The sequence below is a fragment of the Clarias gariepinus genome, chromosome 17 (assembly GCF_024256425.1).
Source record: "Clarias gariepinus isolate MV-2021 ecotype Netherlands chromosome 17, CGAR_prim_01v2, whole genome shotgun sequence".
NCBI classification, from domain to species: domain Eukaryota; kingdom Metazoa; phylum Chordata; class Actinopteri; order Siluriformes; family Clariidae; genus Clarias; species Clarias gariepinus.
In genome coordinates, this window is record NC_071116.1 from 1,206,417 (window position 1) to 1,228,481 (window position 22,065).

General features: G+C 40.8%; 1 protein-coding gene across 4 annotated transcripts in view; it reads right to left on the reverse strand.

The window, feature by feature from the left end:
- Window positions 1-1,241: 1,241 nt before the first annotated feature.
- The window catches only part of efnb3a (ephrin-B3a), a 42,572-nt gene continuing 21,748 nt past the window's right edge, over window positions 1,242-22,065 (reverse strand). For all 4 annotated transcript variants that reach the window (XM_053516361.1, XM_053516360.1, XM_053516359.1 and 1 more), the window contains 3 exons: window positions 7,594-7,686; window positions 7,345-7,407; window positions 1,242-6,587 (listed from right to left, as the gene is read on the reverse strand). In XM_053516361.1, coding sequence (XP_053372336.1) covers window positions 6,139-6,587; window positions 7,345-7,407; window positions 7,594-7,686 — 605 coding nt within the window. In that variant the 3' untranslated portion in view covers window positions 1,242-6,138. The remainder of the gene's footprint in view (window positions 6,588-7,344; window positions 7,408-7,593; window positions 7,687-22,065) is intronic.

Sequence of the window (22,065 nt, forward strand, 5' to 3'; positions counted from 1 at the left end):
ATTCTATCAATAGGGCTGTCTTTGGTTTTCACCGAGCATCTTCACCTTGGGCTCCATCGGTGGCAGCCGGTCAATAAGTGAATGAAAAAAAGTCATTTAGTCACAATATTCTGCCGTATTGGGTTTTTTTAAATCATCCTTGGGGCGGAGCACTGTGCACCCCGAACCTTTCTGGTTTGTTCAGACACAGATTCACAAACATACACAGCGCTCCATGTTTGCTACTGAGAGAGGAAGCTGCCTTTTATCCAATTCAATTTTATTTCTATAGCAGTTTTAGCAGTGGTCATCGTCACGAAGCAGCTTCACAGAATCAAAACAAAATCAGGGAAATGTGAGAAAGGCAATGTTGAGGGAAAAACCTCGGTGACATGACAATAGGAAGAAACCACCATATTAGCCACCTTTACATGAAACTCAAACTCGTTCAGCTTTTTTTTCCCCATCAGCATGTGTCAGGAATGTGCTCACAAAGACCTGTACAGTAGGTCACATGATGGAGCTTTTGGGTTTTTCTGTAAACTCTCCGATGATGAAGCGGTCTGATCTTGGACCGAATTTGCTTGACCGCTCGCTCCTGGGAAGGTTGGACACTCTCCGTGAACATGTACACAATCCTCGAATGCTGAATCTGCTGGTTCGGTTTGGAGACGCCCTCCTGACTCGGGCAGGCCAATGAGAAGCTTCACAGCCTCTGATGTCATGGCTAATGTCACTACTTCTGGGCAGGAAGTCCAGAACGCTCCAGAACATCAACCTGCCCAGAGTTCTGCTTCCATAGAGCCACACACACACTTTTCAGTGATTATGTAATCCTATGCACATCTGTAATAACACCTGGCTGAATACATAGGGAGGGTTTCTGGGTGTTGGTTTACTTTAAGGGAAAGACGACGCTGTATTGAACTTACTTGTGTTTGTTTGTTCTAACCAGAGAAAAACTGCTAGTTTATAGAAGTTTCTGAGGTCAAAATCATTGCTATTTAGGCTCTCATATATATATTTTAAACCAGCACAGAATTAAAGGAGGGTGTACTTTCTTTTTCCCCAGATGACTGTATAGAAAATCTGTGTGCATGTGTGTGTGTGTGTGTGTGTGTAAGAGAGAGCGTCAGTCCTCCTTTGAGTTGGTTATTATTAGACTGTAGCCTGAAAGCATGTCCATCACATAACACGTACAAAATTCTCTTTCACATACTCTCTCTTTCTCTCTCTCTCACACACACACACACACACACACACACACACACACACACACACACACACACAGAGGACCATGGCCTCACTTTATCGTGGGTCATTTGAGTTTCTGTCAGAACGGTGTTTTGATTTCAAATTCAGAGATCATGGAGATGAGCTAAGGGATAAGACAGACAGCTTGTGATATGAACAGTGTGTGTGTGTGTGTGTGTGTGTGTGTGTGCGTGTCTGAGTGAAGGTGAGCTGCACAGTGATGACACAATTAATATGCCAATGACGTCGGTCACAGCTCGAATCTCAACAGTCTGTGGATGAAATGGAAGGACATGAAATAAGAAGATAAGTTAAAGAACCGAAAGCGAGACGAAGAGACATGACATCGTTCAGGTGCCAGAATGTGGGCGGGGCAAATTAAAATGTTCGCAGATGAGAAGCAAGTGTGAAACGTTGATAGCTAGGCGCTGATCGAAGTAACTCAAACCTATCGTGATATAAAATATGATAATTGATCAGTATCGGATGCCGCGGTCAGGAGGAAAGAGATGTGCAGTTTTATAACTGATCGCTGTCTTGAGATGTCATCAATGTGCATCAAACTCCTCCCACTGATGAGTTGTCCTACTGACACTTATTACTTGTATTTACCTTAGAAGTTGTTTTATTATAGGAGTAGCAAATCAATCCAGAGACGTTTTATGGAAGAGGATAACCGTATTCTATGGTGTTTTATAAGAGAGTTTTTTATGAAAGCAGCAGTCGTATCCTCCTTGTATTCTGATTGTTTTCTAATAACCATTTTATATTTCAAGGCGGAGCAGGAAGGAAAACTTTCAATGCGGTACAAAAAAAAACAACTTTTGGAATATCGAGGCAACTGGCACTGCTTACACACGTCTAATCGAGTCTGCTTCATAATGGATAGACACTCCAGATGGGAGGAGCCTCTGCCCACCCACCGTCTCTGTGATTAGCTCGTAGGGCTGCGTGACTTAAACGTGGATACGGAAACTGACAGGATCACTCCTTGATTGACTGTGACTCCAGATTGAGACCAAAGAAGTAAACACTCTGCCGTTCACTCCGAGCGCTCCATCCCTCCAAAGAACCCTCACGGTGCCTTGTGTGGCATTTTGCGCGTACAAGGTGTGAGGTGGTGATGATGGTGTTGGAATAAATGAACAGCGTGAGAACGTTGTTCATTGTCTTATTTGTGTAAACGTGTTAAGAGGCGGAGCTTCGTGAACTGTCACCTCAGTACGACCAGTTATGTCTCCTGATTGGTCAGCTGAGCTTTTTTTTTTTTATCCTCCAGGGTCCTCAAGAGTCAGCAGTTTCTCTTCTGAGCAGAAATACAAGGAGAAACCTTAGTTGTCTAACATAAACATGAGTGAACTCACCTGGTGACACTGTCGCTAAATTATTTTCCTTTTGATTTGTTTCTCTGTAGAGCTGTAGAGAGACGGCGTGCGGTCGTCTGGAAGCAACTAACAACCAGCGTGAGGCGGGAAAGTGCTGGCGGTGTGAAGTCAGGGTTAGACGCGTGTAAAGAGAAAGACAGCAGGAGAAATCGGGACAAACGCAGGAGGAGGGAAACGCCGGCGCTTTTGGTTTCACGGCGACTGAAATAAACACGCCGAGGGAAATGTGAGCGAGGATCGGAATAAACACCACGCACACACACACACACACACACAGATTTAAAACCACTCACTTCAATATTTCAACTGTTCCATCTCACAGTGTGTTTGTGAGGTTTTAGGACATCGTTAACACACATGCAATCCAAACATTTACTACAACTGCCAGTCTCTGCTGCAGGTGTGTAGAAAGTTCTTTAGTTTAACACACACACGCAAACACACACAGTGTTCAGCACAGTCTGAAATTAAAATGTCCACAATGTCACCTTTAATCCCAAAATGTATTTAGCGAACCGAGCCATGTCTGTTTTGTCATGTTCGCGTCTTTAGTTACAACGCTAATGTTGCTAACACGCCCAGGAAGCATATAGCCTCCATAACTAGTAAAATAACTGATTATTTTAGAAATATAAACACAAAAACATGAACTTATGGCTGTATGAAGAGAAACTCGTGCAGTAATATTGGGTTTATTAATAAATGAAAGATTTCCTGAAACTGGTTCATGTTTATATTCTTTAATATTAGCTCTAGATGTTACATAAACACCGATCAGCCATGACATTGACTTTCTTGTGGCACCAGTAAGGGGTGTGTCTAAGGGGTGGTGTGTATCAGGCAACACGTGAACACAAGTGACTTTGACAAAGGCTAGATTGCGATGAGCATCTTCAAAAACGCAGCTCTTGTGGGATGTTCTCGGATGTACTGCAGAGGTCAGAAGGAAGGAGAACATGCGACAGGGTCTTAAGCGGCTAGGGGTCTCTGGTGCACATGAGGAGTGAAGGCTAGACAGAGCACCCATGCTGAAGGTTTGCAGAAGCTTGATTATAATTTTTTTGGTTCCATGGGTGTCATTTTAAAAGACAAAGGTGCTATAAGAGCTGCAGGTTGGTGTGAGACTTGGTGGCTCTGTGGTAAAAGCCTTGCTGCTGGACTCGGAGGTTGTTGGTTCGAATCTGGTGTGTCCCTGCTCTTGCTGACATTGGGTGGACAAAGGTGATGGAGGAGAAGAAGGAAGTGGTGCTAGTGGAGGAGTGAGGAAGAGGTGGTTGCTGAAAATGATGCTGGAGAATTCCAGTGAAAGTGTGGGTGACAGTGTTTCTATATTTATGCAGAAACTAAGTCAATCCTCTCTTCAGGCTCCAAAACCCTTTTCTTCTCCTTCTTCAACCCAGTGGGGGGAAGCTGCCCAGATTTAACCCCCTCAGGTTATGCCCCCTGGCACCTTCCACTACTTCCTGAACCATCCAGACTCTTATCTTGGAGTCCTGGCTAAGGTTTGAACCAGCAACCTCAACCATATGAGCTACAGGAACTTATACTAGTGTGCTGTTTTATAGAGCTTGACACCAGCAACATCATACATCAGTGCACTAACCCATACACGGCTGGGCAGGACTGGGTTTGACAGGGTTTGAGCCAGTGACCTTTTGGTCCTGCAGCAAGTACTCCCCATAAACTACAGGCACTCATACTCACACTCATCCACATGAGCTTCATGAACTCATACTGTAACTCTGTTTTATAGAACTTGTACACTACATGTGTAATCTTGATCTACAGCAAAAGTAAAACCTAACATTGTTGAATTAGCAACACCACACAGTGAAGACTGTGACACTAATCACTACACCACTACATGTGGTCACTGCTTATCACATACCATGGATTTCCTCTCAGTCGTCTGATAGCACCACTAATCAAAATACACCCACACACTCTGTACATCATTGATGACTGGGAGGAGTTTAAAATGCTTCCAGTTGCTCATTTGGGGAAGTTTTATGAAGATAAATAAAACAAAGGGTGCGCTTATTTATTATAGATTTTAGTTAATTGGTTGTAAAGACATTTTAAACACACAACTCATCTAAACCACACTCCCTGGGGCGTGAATCAACCATCTCCAGCATGAAGAGCCACCACTTAAACCACCTGCCCGATGAGGAACACAAAGGGGGGCTTAGATAACATCTGTCAGGTTTATTAACAGCTTCACATCAGGAACCAGAGAGAAGATGTTTGGAATTGTTTAGAATTCTTATCCTCTTTTCTTTATTTGTCCTTGAGTTCTCGACAAAATTCTTATGGGAAACCTCGGGAGCTGTGCGATGTTCTTCTGGGAAACCTCAGGACCTGGGTGATGTTCTGATGGGATCTGGGTGATCTTCTGCTGGGAAACCTCAAGTCCTGGCCTTCATATGAATGTTAATCTGACAGGTACCACCTACCTAAACACAGTTAAAGACCGAGTTACACCTCTTCATGGAGACATTGTTCCCTGGTGGCAATGTCATCTTTTAGGAGGATAATGCGCCCTGACGCAGTGCACACACTCTTTAGAAATGGTTTGAGGAACATGACAGTTGTTCAAGGTGTTGACTTGGTCTACAAATTCTCCAGATCTCCAGTGGAAAGTCTGATCAAGTCTGATCCATGGAGGCTCCACCTTACAACTTACAGGATTTAAAGGATCTGCTGCTGACGGTTCGGTGCCAGATATCACACACACCTTCAGAGGGCTGTTTTAGTGACACAAGGGGGCGCTAGACAATAATAAGCACGGGGTTTAATATTATGGCCGATCGCCAAACTGCAAATATTACGCTAGGTATTTTAATATTAAAGAAATGTAATATTTAATATTAAATGTTTATTTACCATTAGATATTCTATTACTACTATTATTAGTCACACTGAAAATATAACACTGCGAAGCTAACAATGTTTATCTAGCTAATATCAAGCTCTATGTTGCTCAATTATGTTGAAATCTTCCGTTGTAAACTGTGTAAAAAATATACACAATAATCAGGAACCTCAACGTTTCTCTCAGATGTGTCGAAAAACCTGAAAAATAATACTGAGAACGACTGAAAATACACCACCTTCACATTTAGCATTGACCAGCATGAACTAACTAAGCCCCGCCCCCACACCTGAGCCTATGTGTGTGCTGATGACATCAAACTCTCTGCCGAGGAAGAAAGTGATTCAGTCTGTGTGTGTGTGTGTGTGTGTGTGTGTGTGGGATGATTTATTCACACAAATGTAGTGTAACATGATGAACTGTGGGCTATAAGCTTTCATTACATGTTAGCAGCATTAGTCTTGTAGAACACCAACGATGCAAACACACACACACACGCACACACATATAACGTGTTCCGGTCGATCAAGGGTGTGTATGATAAGGAGATGTTTCAGTGAAGACAGAAATAGTCTCCGGTCTTTGTGTGTGTGTGTGTGTGTGTGTGTGTGTGTGTGGGACTGTGAGAGTTTTCCAGGTTCCTCCTCATACTTTGTAGTAGATGTTAGCGGGACTCTGAGGAGGCATCTCCTGTACGATGTAGACCGGATGTCCATAATCGCCGCTGACCTTCTCATAGTGCGGGCAGTAGGCGGAGTCAGAAGTCCGCAGCGGGATGATGATGTCACTGGGCTCTGTGCCGCCGGTGATGTTTCCCCCTGACATGACTCCGGTGTTTCCTGTCATGTTGGCCCCGCACCTTCTGGGAGTGAGGGCTGGGAGAGACCGGCTAGGGCGCTGTGTTTCCGAGTGTTTGGCTTTCCTCCTGCGGTAACACACCACCCCGATCACCACGGCGACCAGGAGCAGGACGAAGGTTCCGCCCACTGCACTGAAGATCACCACGGTGAGTGAGGAAGAGATGGCGTTGTCGCCTGTATCTATGCCTCCTGTCTCGGGCCTGTTCACGATGTTCGGGGAGTCCGTGCCTTGATCTGAGAGAAAGAGAGACAGGTAAGAGACAGGTGAGAGACAGGTGAGAGACAGAGGTGTAAGGCAGACATTGGTGAGAAGGATGGAGTCATAGAGACAGACATTTGAAGTAGGTAATAAGTGCATGACAGAGACAGATGAGGTTAACAGACGGACAGGTGAGACAGAAGAGAAAGATGGAGAGATGGAGAGAGAGAGAGACAAGTAAGATAGCTAATGAAAGCGTAAAAAAGAGACGGAGGAAGTGAGACAGGTGAGGTTAACAGAGAGACAGGTGAGGGAGTGAGACAGGTGAGATTAACAGAGAGACAGGTGAGGGAGTGAGACAGGTGAGGTTAACAGAAAGACAGGTGAGGGAGTGAGACAGGTGAGGTTAACAGAAAGACAGATGAGGGAGTGAGACAGGTGAGGTTAACAGAGAGACAGGTGAGGGAGTGAGACAGGTGAGGTTAACAGAAAGACAGATGAGGGAGTGAGACAGGTGAGGTTAACAGAAAGACAGATGAGGGAGTGAGACAGGTGAGGTTAACAGAGAGACAGGTGAGGGAGTGAGACAGGTGAGGTTAACAGAGAGACAGGTGAGGGAGTGAGACAGGTGAGGTTAACAGAGAGACAGGTGAGGGAGTGAGACAGGTGAGGTTAACAGAGACACAGGTGAGGGAGTGAGACAGGTGAGGTAGGTAATGAGTGCATAAGACCGAAACAGACGAGCTTAACAGAGAGACAGGTGAGAGAGTGAAACGGGTGAGGGAGATAAACCTGAAGATTTGCTGCTGGAGCGACCGGGATCAAGTTTTGGTTTGGGGGGAAGACCATATGCACCTGTGGGGATAAACACACACACACACATAGACACACACACACACACACACACTATTATTAAAGGATGAACAATATTACAAAGAAACTATTACTGAACAGAACATGCTGGTGATGGAGATCTTTGATGATGTTGATGATGATGATGATTGTGGTTGTCATGGTGATGAAGAAGATGATGGTACTCACTCTGTCCCACTTTGAGCACAACCTTCATGCCTCGTGTTGCACACGCCCCCCCTCTCATGCTGTCTAACCCCTGCCTCGTCCCGTCCGAGGTAGCTGAGAGAGAGAGAGAGAGAAAGGTGAAGTCAACAGTAAGGAGTGGGGGACAGTGGGAGGAGAGAGACAGGTGGAGAGAGTGAGACAGGTGATCGGTCAGACAGACAGACAGACAGAGAACAAGTGTGAAGCTCTTGCTGAGTTAAACCTGTGTGTGTGTGTGTGTGTGTGTGAGACAGTGTGTGACCACAGTGCTGAGTCTTCCCACTGCTTTCTGACACACAATATCTTCCGTGTGTGTGTGTGTGTGTGTGTGTGTGTGTGAGAGAGAGAGAGAGAGTGTACAGCCTTTCATGACAGTTGAGCTCCTGTAGAGGAGAATGAAACAGGTCACACACTTCTTGTGGCACAACATGTACACTTACCCACGTTAACACACACACACACACACACACACACACACGATTATAGGCTTTAAAACAACCTGCGTTTCCTGATTCTATGGAATTCCAGCATTCTGAACAGGACTCTCCTCCGTTATTCGTCATGAACACAGTGTTTATTCCACGCTGCCTCGCTGTGATCATGTGATTTGCGATGCTTGAAATTTTGTTTGTTAAAGCTGCTCCGCAACTAAAATAATCATTTGCACAAATCGGATTGAATCATTTACCTGCACAAACACTCAAAATGTTAATGTTGTTAATTTTAATCATTTAATTTAATTATTATTTCTTTACATTATTTTAAAAACTGAACAACAGAATCACTGAGTCAGACACTAAACAAAAAGATCACAAAGTCAGACACTGAACAACAGAATCACTGAGTCAGACACTAAACAAAAAGATCACAAAGTCAGACACTGAACAACAGAATCACTGAGTCAGACACTGAACAACAGAATCACTGAGTCAGACACTGAACAACAGAATCACTGAGTCAGACACTGAACAAAAGAATCACTGAGTCAGACACTAAATAAAAGAATCACTGAGTCAGACACTAAATAAAAGAATCACTGAGTCAGACACTGAACAACAGAATCACTGAGTCAGACAATGACCAGAAGAATCACTGAGTCAAACCGTGATGAATTAGTGAATCATTAAGTCGGGCCCAGGATTAATTCCGTGACTGGAATGGAGTGATGGAGTGGGTGAGTGATGGGAGTGAGCGAGTGATGGAGTGAAGGAGTGATGGAGTGATGGAGTGAAGGAGTCATTTTAGGCAAAGCATAAAATCTCCTTGGTTTATCTCGCACCTGACACACGTCTCATTAAATCAACTAGTTTCTGATTTAGTCTGGCAATCATCCAGCTATCGCGCGGCTGCAGCTCAGCGCGACGTGTCGATGACTCGCGTAGCAAAACGCGTTAAAACCTGCAACTCAGCTACAGGAAAAAAAGACACTTGGCTAAAGATCCAAAACACAAACGCCTGCAGCGGGCTAGCATCCAGAGCAGCGCTAAATCAAGCTAGCACAAGCCCACTCACCAGAGCGCTCGCTAAACACCTCCTTCAAACACACACACACGCACGCACACTTGGATCTTACACAAGGAGAAATAACTTTCCCTCTCGTTCTCTCTGTTCAGTGTGTCTCACTCATTCTCATCACTTCTTTTCTCTCACATTCTTTCCCTCTCCATCTGTCCCTCGCTTATTTCACTCTCGCCCAACTCTCTCTCTCCCATTCTTCTCCATTTCTTTATCTCTCCATTCTTTTACTAAAGCTGCAGGGGTGCGAGAGAACATGCAGGAACAGAGAGAGAGAGAGAGAGAGAGAGGGAGATAGAGAGAGAGAAAGATCACATGAAAGGCCTCCTTTTTAGGGAAAGCAGGACAGGACGAAGGGAGGAAACAGAGAGAGAGAGAGAGAGATGGATGACGATGTAGTAATTGAGATGATGATCCAGAGTGACGGCGGATGAATAGACAGTAAAGGAAAGAAGAGACAGACGGAGGACAAGGTGAGAGACATAAATGAGTGAAACGGATAAACAGAGACAGACAGAGAGACAAAATGGAAAGAGAGAGTAGGATAAAATGGAGTAGGATAGAGAGATGACTTTAAACATGCGGAGAGACAGAAACGGAAAGACGAAGAAAGGAGAAGAGAGACAAAAGAGACAAAGAGAGACATGAAATGCAGTGAGAGGTGTGAGAAAACTCTCTCTCACTTCATCAGACTCTTTACAGTTTCATGATGTTTTCATCCTTGTGGTGTCTGTCTGTTCGCTTGCAGCACGAGGACAAGCCAAGCTGACCCCGATCACACACACACACACACACACACACACACACGCACGCACGCACACACGCACACACGCACGCACGCACACACAACTCACTACTGAACTCCATACGTAAAATAAGTCTTCAGGTGTTCTTCTTTTTGTCAGGAGTTTAAATCTTATTGCTGGGTGTGAGGGGCGGAGCTCAGACCTGTCAATCAAAGAGACACTCAATATTATTTATTTATTTATTTATTTATTTATCTTGGTTTGGTTTGTGTGTACCTAATATGATATCCTTTCCTATCTCATATGTTTATAATGTTTATAAATTTTAATGTTTGATGTTATTTATAATGTAATTACTGTTTTATAATTGTTTATGTAATACTGTTGTTAACATTCGCTCTTCTGAACTGAACTGACGCCGGCCAATCACAGCTGCCTGTTTCACACATACAGAAAAGAATTGTGTTATAACTAGCATGTTGTGTGTGTCTCTCTATTACACACACACACAGACAGACACAGGCACACACACACAGGCACACACACACAGACACACACACACAGGCACACACACACACAAATGCAAATTGAACATGAAAAAAGTGGTCGTAGTCTCGTGTTCCAGACAGGCGGCAGGTCCCCGTGTGCTTTATGTGACCATCAGCCCATAAACTACCGTTTAACAAGCACACACACACACACACACACACACACACACACACACACACACACATTTACTGCTTCATTCCACACATTCTCAAGCAGCAAATATAAATCATTAATGATCTACAAGAATGAAGCGAGAGAATAATAAATACTGAAGAGAGATAAAGGAGCTGGAAGTAAAAAGAGAGTGAAATTAAAAGAGAGGGAAAGTGGAGGAAACTTTTAAAGATGTTAACACGAAGAGAGAGAGAGAGAGAGAGAGAGAGAGAGAACAATCTGAGAGTGAAATGCTTAAGGGTTTTCTGGGTCATGTATCTGTCAGCTCGACATGAGAGACTGCAATAAACGGAGAGAGAGAGAAAGAGAGAGAGAGAGAGAGAGAGAGAGAGAGAGAGAGACGAGGAGAAAAGGAAGAAGGTAGAAATACAGAGAATGGGAAAAAACAAAAGGAGCGATAGATGGAAGGCAAGTAGATAGAAACTATAAAAGAAAGCTATACAGTATGTAAGATATCCTTACACACACACACACACACACACACACACACACACAATCATAATCAGTGATGTCACAGTTTATATAGAAAGACTCACAATAAAGCTGCATTGTGGAGAAGCACTGAGCAGCAATAACACACACTGACATCTCATTCAGAGAGAGAGAGAGAGAGAGAGAGAGAGAGAGAGAGACCGGGAGAGAGAGAAAGACGGAGAGGGAGAGAGACAAGGAGTGAGAGAGACAAGGAGAGAGAGAGACGAGGAGAGAGAGAGACACAGAGAGGGAGAGAGACGGGGAAAGAGAGATGTACATTTACAATTTTACAATTTAGCTCACGCATTTGTTCACGTTATTTTAAACTGAGCGTGATTAAACATTACAGCACCATCACCAATAGGCCACACCTACTTTCAGCACTGGGCAGTAATAGGTTACATTTACTCCGTTAGATTTACATGAGAAGCTTTTTGGAAAAAAATTACTTCTATGAGTAGTTTTACTGCACCATACTTTAAATTTTTCTTGAGTAGATTTGTGGAGAAGAAACGCTACTCTTACTCCGCTACACTCGACTCATTACTTTTATAAACATTTATTCTACACATTAAATATTCTTAATTTTTTCCAGAGAAATGCAGCCTTTGGATCTACCACATGACTGTCTTTGACCAACCAGCCAAATAACAATAACCACAAGTAGTCACATGGCCACACACAAATGCTGCATAGCGGGAAAAAAAAATCATCAGCCATTATTTTTTCTTTTGTTTTTTTATTCCTTAATTTGCTATTTTGTAAAGATATAATTTTATTAATTTATTTTATTACATTTATTTTGTTTATTTTATTATTTGGAAATGTCAGAATTTGTAAATTATTTTATCATTTTGTCTGGCTGCTTACATAATAAAAAAAAAATTATAATCGTACATTACAATGAAACAGTTACTTATTACTTAAGTATCTTTTCACCAAATACTTTTCACTTCTACTTGAGTAAGATTATTTTGAAGTACAGTGAAACCTCGGATTGCGAGTAACGCAGTTTGTAAGTGTTCCGCAAGAAGAGCAAAGACTTTTAATAAAATCTTACTTGGAAAACGAACAAGTCTTGGTTTATGAGTACCGAGTATCATGTATTACGCATGCGCTTGTTTTGACGTCTAGCGTCAGAGTTTTTCTCTCTCTTGTGCGGAATTGTGGGTAATCGTCTCCTCTGCTGGTGTCTCTCACTGGTATTATCAACATCCGTGCGCACGTGTACTGTTTACTGGGTCTGTATGCGTGTGTGTACATTGCGTGTGTAAAGCAAAAGCAAGTCTCAGAGACTGCTCAAGGCTCAGCCTGCTCTTTGCATGCTGTCTACACAAGCCCCTCCTAATTTTACCTTCAAAGACACAAACACTTTCTCTCTGCTTTACAGCAGTGATTCTGTTAGTGTGTCGCTCAATCGAGTGTCATTAGAGAGATTTCTTGTTTATTTTTTCGATAAACCAGCGGTTTTGTTGTGTGTGTGCGTGTGTGTGCGTGTGTGTGAAAAGAGTGGAGGAAAGGTAATTGTGTAAGATGAGAAGGGGGAGAGGGAGGGCTCCTTACTTAGATTCTCACACACACACACAGCCTGCGCAAACAAACAAAAACGCTTATCTGTCAGGATTTATTTTAACTTTATTTAAAGGTAAAGTGCAGGTTAATTTGTTTTATTTTTACTTAATATTTCATGTTAATTATTTTATGTATAATTTTTTTTTTGAGCTGTGGACAAATAATTCGAGTTTCCATTATTTCTTATGGGAAAATTCAATTTGGTTTACAAGTGTTTAGGAACACGAGCCTGCTTCTGGAACAAATTATGCTCGTAATCCAAGGTTCCACTGTACAGCTACTCTTACTTGAGTACAATTTTTGGCTTCTCTACCCACCTCTGCCTAATTCCCTGTGACAGACACACAGTGGCCACACGTCCTTCACTGAGACTGACACACAGAGGCCACGCCTCCTTCACTGAGACTGACGCACAGAGGCCACGCCTCCTTCAATGTGACTGCCATAAAGAGGACATACCTTATTTACCAAGACCAACAAACTGAGGCCACGTCTCCTGTACTGAGACTGACAGACACAAGCCATATATATATATATATATATATATATATATATATATACACACACACATATACACGTCAAGGAGGCGTGACACAGTCAGTCCATTGAGTTAATGGACTCAGTGGGCGGAGTCAGTTCCTGACACAGCGGTGATTAATAAGTGATGTCGTGTTCAGACTCTCGGAGCCAGAACCTGAACGCCGCTCCTCGTTCTCCTGCATCATTTATGAGAAACTCATCACGAAACACACCGAACACACACTGCAGTAATGTAGCACTTAGCACGGGCTATTTAAAAGCTTTTCGACTTTTCCACCTATGAAACAACTGCTGTGTGTGTGTGTGTGTGTGTGTTTCCATTTGAGGAACTCATGTTGAGAAAAGCTTAGCAATTTAAGACCTGCTTCCACTACAAATAATAATAAAAAAAAAACTGTAGGAAATGTGGATGATGCTTTTCCATTACAGGAACTCCGGAATGTTAGATGCGTCTCTTTCGCGTAAACTGTTTACAAAGCCAGGGAATTTTAGACATCTTTCCATTGGAGAAACATTTTCAGGAACTCTAGGCACGCTGCTACAACAGAAACGAAGTGTAGGAGGAAAGGGGAACTGTTTCAGGAACCCAGGAACTATTTCATTAATAAACTCCAGAACTTTCCATGCCAGGAACTTACAAACTGGGTCTGGGGCGTTTCTTTCTCCGGGACTGATGCTTTAATGTTTGTTTAAGTTAGCATTAGCCTGCTAATAATTAAGCTACATTCAGAGGGGGGAATGTGAGCTTAGCATAAACAGCTACAGTAGCTTGTAACTTCATAAAAAATAGCATTAAATAAGAGCGTTGTCAAACATTAGATAAACAGCAATCCGATTAGAACCAGGTAACGCTGCGGGAGCTGTGTGTCCGTCTGAAAAAAACGTGCGAACGTTAGGCGGTTAAAGAGAGTAAACAACCTCGAGGACACGCCCACGTTTAGATACAGTCAGTGTTTGGCATTCTTTCAAAGTGTTGCACAAACATTTCTCACAGCAACGGATTCAATCGTGTGTGTGTGTGTGTGTGTGTGTGTGTGTGTGCGTATTGGGTTAAAGCGCTCCTTTGGGAACTGAGCTCTCGGCAATCGAGCGTTTGATCTAAAACACTCCGAGCGCTCATACTCAAAAACGGTAGCAGTTTGGAGTACAGCCAATGCAAAACGCTCTAATTTCAGCACCAACACACACACACACACACACACACACACACACAAAATATCCAAAAGTCTAAGTGCACTTCCAAGAGCTGTTTTTAATTCCAACCCTTATGCTATTTTTGTCTAAGTTTATTTCTCCTTCAGTGCTTGTCTTTTGTAATACGATCTGAATCTGAAAACACACACACACACAACAGGTTTTTAAAAAATTACTTTTTAAAGATTTTTACGGTTGTTAGAAAAATATACACCAAATTTAATCTATCCAATTCCTGATGTAAATGACTTATTATCCTGATTTATCATTAACATCTCCTTTATACTGAACCGTTACATGTTGTGGTTTTAATGGGGATGTTTTATCAAAATTTTACCAGAAATTATCTTACTTAATTTTTTCTAACTCTGATTTTCTTTGTGTGTGTATATTCTGATCAAGTGCAAAGCGTGTGTTTTGAGTCACAGCACATCACCTTTAGCACAGACAGAGCCGGGAGAATTAATTAACTTAACATGAAATAATAGAAATGGAAGTTATTCAGGTTATTTAAATGTACTGCTGTATTACAGGAGAGGATCAGGTTCAGAGCATAAAAAATAATTAAGTTCTGAGTTTTTTTTCTTCTTAGAATTATTTTTCCCCTTAGATTTCTGACCTTTTTTTAAAATTAGAATTTTGATTTATGTGTTTTTTATTAGAATTTTAATATTTCTTCTTAGAATTCAGTTTTCCCCCTCAGAATTCTTTTCCCTCAAAATTAGAATTTATTTCTTAAAATTTAGTTTTGTTTTTTTTGTCAGAATGCTTTTTATTTTTTTCGGAATTCAGATTTTTTCCCCCCTCAGAATCCAGATTATTTTTTCATAATAAAATTTTTTGTTTCTCAGAATTCTCTTTTAAAAGAGAATTGTTTAAAAGAGAATAAAACCTTCTAAGATATAAGCCTGAATTTTTAGATAAAAGGTAAGAACTTATGTCTCATAAATTTATGTTTTCGTAGCTTTAATCCTCTTTTGAAAATATAATACTACTATACTACCACTACTACTACTAATAAATTGCACTGCCAATAAACAGTGAGCACTAAACCCCCCCATCAGCTGAGGTAGTGTGTGTGTGTGTGTGTGTGTGTGTGTGTAACCTTTAATTTATACCCTTTAATTAAAGTCAGTAAAACAAATCACCTGGTTTGGACTAAATGTTCTGGATGGAGCTCTGAGGCGCTGCCCATGTGCTCCACCATGAGGATGTGTTTTTGATTGAGACCCCAAAGCTCCTCTAGAGGCGTCTCTGGATAAAAGGGCGTCGACTAAACACTCTACACCTCATCAACACCAACAGCTTCATCTCCACACAGTGTTTCAGACAGAACAGAGCCGGAACCCTGCAGGTTAAACCGTCTTAGCTCCAGCAACTCCAGGGTTCATTTTACTTAGTGTTCCTGCGTCTTAGTTATATTTACACACACACCATCTGGAAACCAGATGGACTTATCTGGAAAGTCAACATTTACCTCAGGTGTGTTTTCAAAACGGTAAAAAAAATATATATTTATATATATATATTTGCGTCTAAATTACACTTAATGTTTCTTGGAAAATTAGCGTTAATGGTAGAATTATGAACGCATTAACAGGAAAAAAAGACGTCGTTTTTGGAGGAGTTGGGTTCAAATGAATCCTTTGTTCTGGAATTTTCTTGGAACTATGAAGCGTAGCGTTTGATCCGGCGGTGTCGCAGCACTAAACGTTCGGCAGAACGCCGTCCTGACGAGATTAGTTCCGCTCTGTCAGAGTAGTTGACATTTAAAAAAAATATTTATATTCCTGTGTGTGTGTCAGAGAGACATGGGAAGCTAAGCCTGATTTATAAATCAGACTGAATCTACAAGAGTGTGTGTGTGTGTGTGTGTATATATATATATATATATATATATATATATATATATATATATATACACTTATACTGTATATAAAGCCTATATTTGAGGTGGATATAGAATTTCTCGGGAATTACAGACTCATAGAATATTACCTGCATAAGGCTTCATATCACATTTATAAGCAGAGCATGAATATTTTACATTTCTTTAAACCCCTGAGGTGAACGTCATGGTTTTAGCTATAAACCCAAAATAAATAAAAGCATAAATTTTCATGAAATATTTAGACAATATGAATGTCTTGGGAAGCCCCTGTGTATATAACTTTCAAATAAAGTTGATCTTTATCATTATATTTTTCTCTCAGATATATTCTTCAAACTTCACTGTTTTAATTTAATATATTAACACAGGGTTTTTTATTTTAATACATTTTAAATACATATTTTTAGAAAAAAATTATTAGGTTGAGTTTTTCTTGGTGAATATTTTAAATGTTAAAATTTTCCGTAATGCTGTTTATTACAGAGGTTCCTCAGCATACGAACCCCATGCCTCACAAATTTTTATCTTAAAATCGGAAATTTTTTTAAGTCGAACTGACTGCCAGCTAAGTTGTGTGTACGTCCAGAACCCGTTCAAACCTCGTTTGCGTTAGTGAAAAGTCAAGTGCAGCGAGAAAACTTTTTTTTTTTTTGGAGTTTACATGAGTTTTTTTTTTTATTTTGTGCCAAGAGGAATCATAAAATAAGGTTAAGTGAATTTTTATGTATATTTATGTGATATGTTACTTAATTTACCTGTCTTTTCTAAATGTTCTGGTTGTTTTTTATATGTAAAAATATGATAATAGTGTTGGAAATTGGTAATATTAGTAATATTTCTGGATGGCTTGTACGGATTATCTGCGTTTACATTATTTGGGACAATGCGATTTATTTACATTATATATGTACAATGGGATTCACAATACGAAATTAAGTCCTCACATCCAGGACGGATTAAATTTTTATTCTGAGGTACTTATGTATTTATTTATTTATTAAAAATAAAATGTAAAACAAAATGTAAATGTAATGTAAACGTGTAAAACCAGGAAATAAAAAATGTTTTAAAGAATATTTAAAATCTCTAAAAATATTTTTCACACATACACATACTGTTGGTATATATCAAAGTATAGGTGTGTACTACATAGCCCTCGCTCTTCCCACACACACACTCACACACTCACACACACACTGGTTGATTATCTCTCAGTCTGTCTCTACATGCTCTCCATTGTTCTGTCAGTAATGAACAGCTGGTCAGGATATTTATCCTCACACACACACACACACACACACACATTTAAATGTGTTCAGTTTGTAGGCAGAAGTGGCGTGTGCTGGTTATTAAACCAGAGGAAGTACAGCTTTCATTTATGTCGTCTGTACAGGGATGTGAGATTAATAACAAACACAGCTGATCGATTTCTCCGCTGCAGCTGCAGGTAAAAAAAAAACAACAAAAAAAAAACCGTTTCTCACTGACCAGCGACCTAAAGCCTCGCACTCTGTTCTGTTTAATCTTCAGAGTCTCCTCACGAGTACGAGCCTAACAAGAGTTTTCTCAGATCAGGTCGGCATGAGCAGCGAGCTGAGCCGTTTAGAAACTAAAACTATGTAATAAAAATGATTTTAAAATGAGTGATTCGCACCAGCACCAAGACGTGAAGACGTGAGATGTCTCACGTGATTAAATGAATGTGATTATTAGGTAAAAAGTTCAACCCCCTGAGAGACGTTGGCCAAAGAGGCAGGACAAAGGAAGTTGAATAAATGTTAAGATTAGAGCTGTGCGTTTAAATTTATTGCTTCTGATTCATTTTTTATTTGAATTATTGAATTAGTAACTCCACTTTTGATTCAGAATTAATTAAAATAGTTTAATGCTCTTATAATTTAGCCAAGTCCTTGTAAAAAAATATATTAATTCTGCAAATACTCTGATTTTGCAGGAGTCTCGTTCTGTCTTTTGAATTTACAAGCACAACACCGCCACCTGCTGGACTGGAGTGTTGCGCGAATGACTGACAGGATTTAAACTCTTGACAACACAACAGTGTTTCAGTGTTTATTAGATACTTTCAGGATTTTTAAAATATATTTAATAATAAAAATGTTTAATACTTTTGAATACTTGTAATAAATAAAATATCTGTAAGTAAATATTAGTGCTACTGAATTGAATAATTTAAAATAATAATAATCTAATCAACATTCCACCTCTGACTCACGGCTCACCCTCACACGCTCGCCCCCCAGCACTCCCACAGCTCCCAGTTGAGCCGTGCATCTGGCACGGCACACACACCCCTGCGGTCTAACGAGCGTTAATCTTTCTTGTCCAAAGAAACAGTGATAGACAAACACCGAACACACACTCCGACTGACACACACACACACACGAGCTCCGGCAAGTGTCGCACACTGCGCCGTACACCCGAACGAGTCTGAGATTAACGAACAAACGGTGCAATATTACGCCAAGATGTTTGATCATATGATCTGCTAAAATATTAAATTCCACCAAGATTGATGAATTATACACACGTACACTCGGGTAATCGTTTCATCACCACATTTTAATGAAGTTTTAGAGGAAGACGGGCTTCACGTGTCGCCTTAAAGCACACACACACATTCCACATATTTAATAAAGGCTTTTTTTGACAGACATGTAAGCCAAGAGAGAAGAGTGTGTGTGTGTGTGTGTGTGTGTGTGTGTGTGATGTCTATAGGAGCAGCTGCAGCAGTCAAAAGGTTAATGAATCACAACTTAAAACTGATCCAATTAGACTTTGAGTCTTTCAGCACAGACCTTACAACACACACACACAGACACACACACTGAGGTTACATCAGACCAGACGACAGACACGTGTGTGATAATGATGTGAACACAGCTGAAGACTCAGACATCCAGATAAACACAGACTCCAAAACACACACACACACACACACACATACACACACACACACACCGTAGAACTCGGCTCTGGTTGGTGACCTAGTTCAGGAGGCAACATGTCGCTTTGGGTTACTTACTCAACTGACTCAATGTACACTCCCGCGCACGCACACACACACACACACACACACACACACACACTACAGTGGAAGTCATTTTCAGTTACAACTTTTCCTCAGACTTGTTCTGTACTGATTCATGATTTGTTCACTGATTCCCTTTATTACACACTTATTGACTTATTATTAATGGTATTAACTGATTGTTAACTTATATTGTTCACTGACTCGTGTAACTCACACCTTACAGGCGGCTTCACACTTCATTAACGCGCTGTTCAGACTCACAGATTCAGTAGGTGATTCATTAACTGATAAGACTCGTTCACATCACTTTCTCGCCATACATTTCCCTTTCAATGGACGATTCACTCACTTACTGACTCAATTACTGACTCACTGTCTCACTCACTGACTTCCTGTCTCACTCACTGTCTAACTCACTGTCTAACCCCCTGTCTCACTCACTGACTCCCTGTCTCACTCATTGACTCAATCACTGACTCACTGTCTCACATACTTACTCCCTGTCTCACTTACTGTTTCACTCACTGACTCAATCACTGACTTACTGTCTGATTCATTGTCTCACTCACTGACTCCCTGTCTCACTTACTGTATCAGTCATTGACTTAATCACTGGCTCACTGTCTCACTTACTGTCTGATTCATTGAATTACTGACCCACTCAATGACTCACTCTCACTCACTGACTTACTGTCTGATTCATTGACTCACTCACTTAATCACTGACTCACTGTCTCACTCACTGTCTGATTCATTGACTCACTGACTCACTGACTGACTCACTGTCTCACTGACTGACTCACTGTCTGATTCATTGACTCACTTACTCACTGACTCAATCACTAACTTACTGTCTCACTCACTCACTGTCTGATTCATTGACTCACTGACTCACTGTCTGATTTATTGACTCACTGACTCACTGACTCAATCACTGACTCACTGTCTGATTCATTGACTCACTGACTCACTCACTGATGCACTCACTGACGAACACTGCACAACAATTTTTGCTTTCTGAAAACTTGTTGCTTTTTGTAATAGGCACCTTATGGGTAAACACAAATATAGTTTTGGTTTGGCTGCATCATGTGGAAAATTGACAGTTATTATTTTATTGGCATATAATGCATTTAAGTGTATTCATGTTTCTCATATGCTGTGAAAGTTAAACAGAATTAAGTGTTTAGCTCTGCATCACGTTTCAGTGTCCACAAGAAGTCAGCATGCATTTAAAGATTCCCGTTGCCCCAATGTTGCCTCTTTTCCATTATAACAATGTCCTGATAAAAGGACACCACCATGTTCATCATGATGGCACCAAGAATTGAAAGGAAGAATTCTAAAGGTGAGCGGAGGAAATGAATCTTGAATGACATGTTGCACTTTATTGATTGGTTGGTTTTAAGAAGATTGTCCACAAGCTCAATGTAGTTTGGAGCTCTGTGATTGCCAAGGAAACTGTCAACAACATCTTTGAGGCGTTCCAAGCAATCTGTTTTGGCCTAACCATCAGACCTTCAAACTGAGTGTCATCCATAATATGTCCAATAGGACCAACAAAAATGCCCTCTTTGATCTTGGCATCAACTATTCTTGGGAACATTTGTCTTAAATAACAAAAACCTGCACCTTCCCTGTTTATTTCTTTCAGAAAATTCTTCATAAGTCCCAGGTTTATGTGAAGAGGAGGCAAAAATATTTTTTTATGGTCTATAAGTTGTTCATACACCATATTTTCCTGTCCTGGAATTAACTTTTTGCGGCATAGCCAGATCTTTTTAGAATAATTTTTTTGGTAATCTTTCCAGTAATAAAACAACACCTTTTAGATCTCCACAGATATTCCACTTGTACTTTACATGAGCATTTCCATGTTCTCGTAGGTTTCTTTTATGTTTGCAGCGTAGTCAACAGGTATTGAAGGGTGAACTTTGCCATTGATTCAACACTGATGAATCAATAAACAGACGTCACTTTTCGGGGTCATGGTCACAAACTTCAGTGTATTCACAGAAGGCAAGATTGTCTACTTGTGCAAAGAAGTCGATTATATCGTCCTGGCGGCTTCAAAAAATGAAATTTTCATACCTGGTAACCTCAAATACAAATCTCGAGCCCAGCAATTCAGCTTTTGTTTTTGATAAACCGAAGTCTCTTGGCACCCACTTCCTGTCTTGATCACCAATTTTACAGCCAAAAAGTACAATTGATGTGCTTTCTTTACAAGGGCAGTCATTGAGCCTCTTTGAATCGTAAGTGTATACAAATGTACAAATGTAGAAGAATGTATCATGGCTGTTGTGACAATGATAAAACATTCTGACCATGATAAGTCCTGTTAAAAGTCTACAGCCTCTAACTTACTTGCTGCATAGCTACTGAGGCAGTGCTATATTTTGAAACAATACGTCACACTATGATGCCTCACAGATTCACAATGAATAGCATATGTTGCTTCTACGTACCTCTAAATGCTACCGGTTGATGACTAATAGATTACTTTCTTACGTGTTTTCAATAAGGCTCATGCTCTCACACACATATAACAAGATGAACGTTTATTAGTCTTCCCCTTTTGGACCAATGCCTATCACTGAACACAGTAAAAAACTGTTCGCCTCCTTAATCATCACACCTGAATGACAAACAGTTGACCTTAAATAACCCCAGGCCACAGGCAAAACACCCAAACTATGAAACACCGCCCTCTAGTGGTTGGGAGAATACTCAAATGAAAACATGG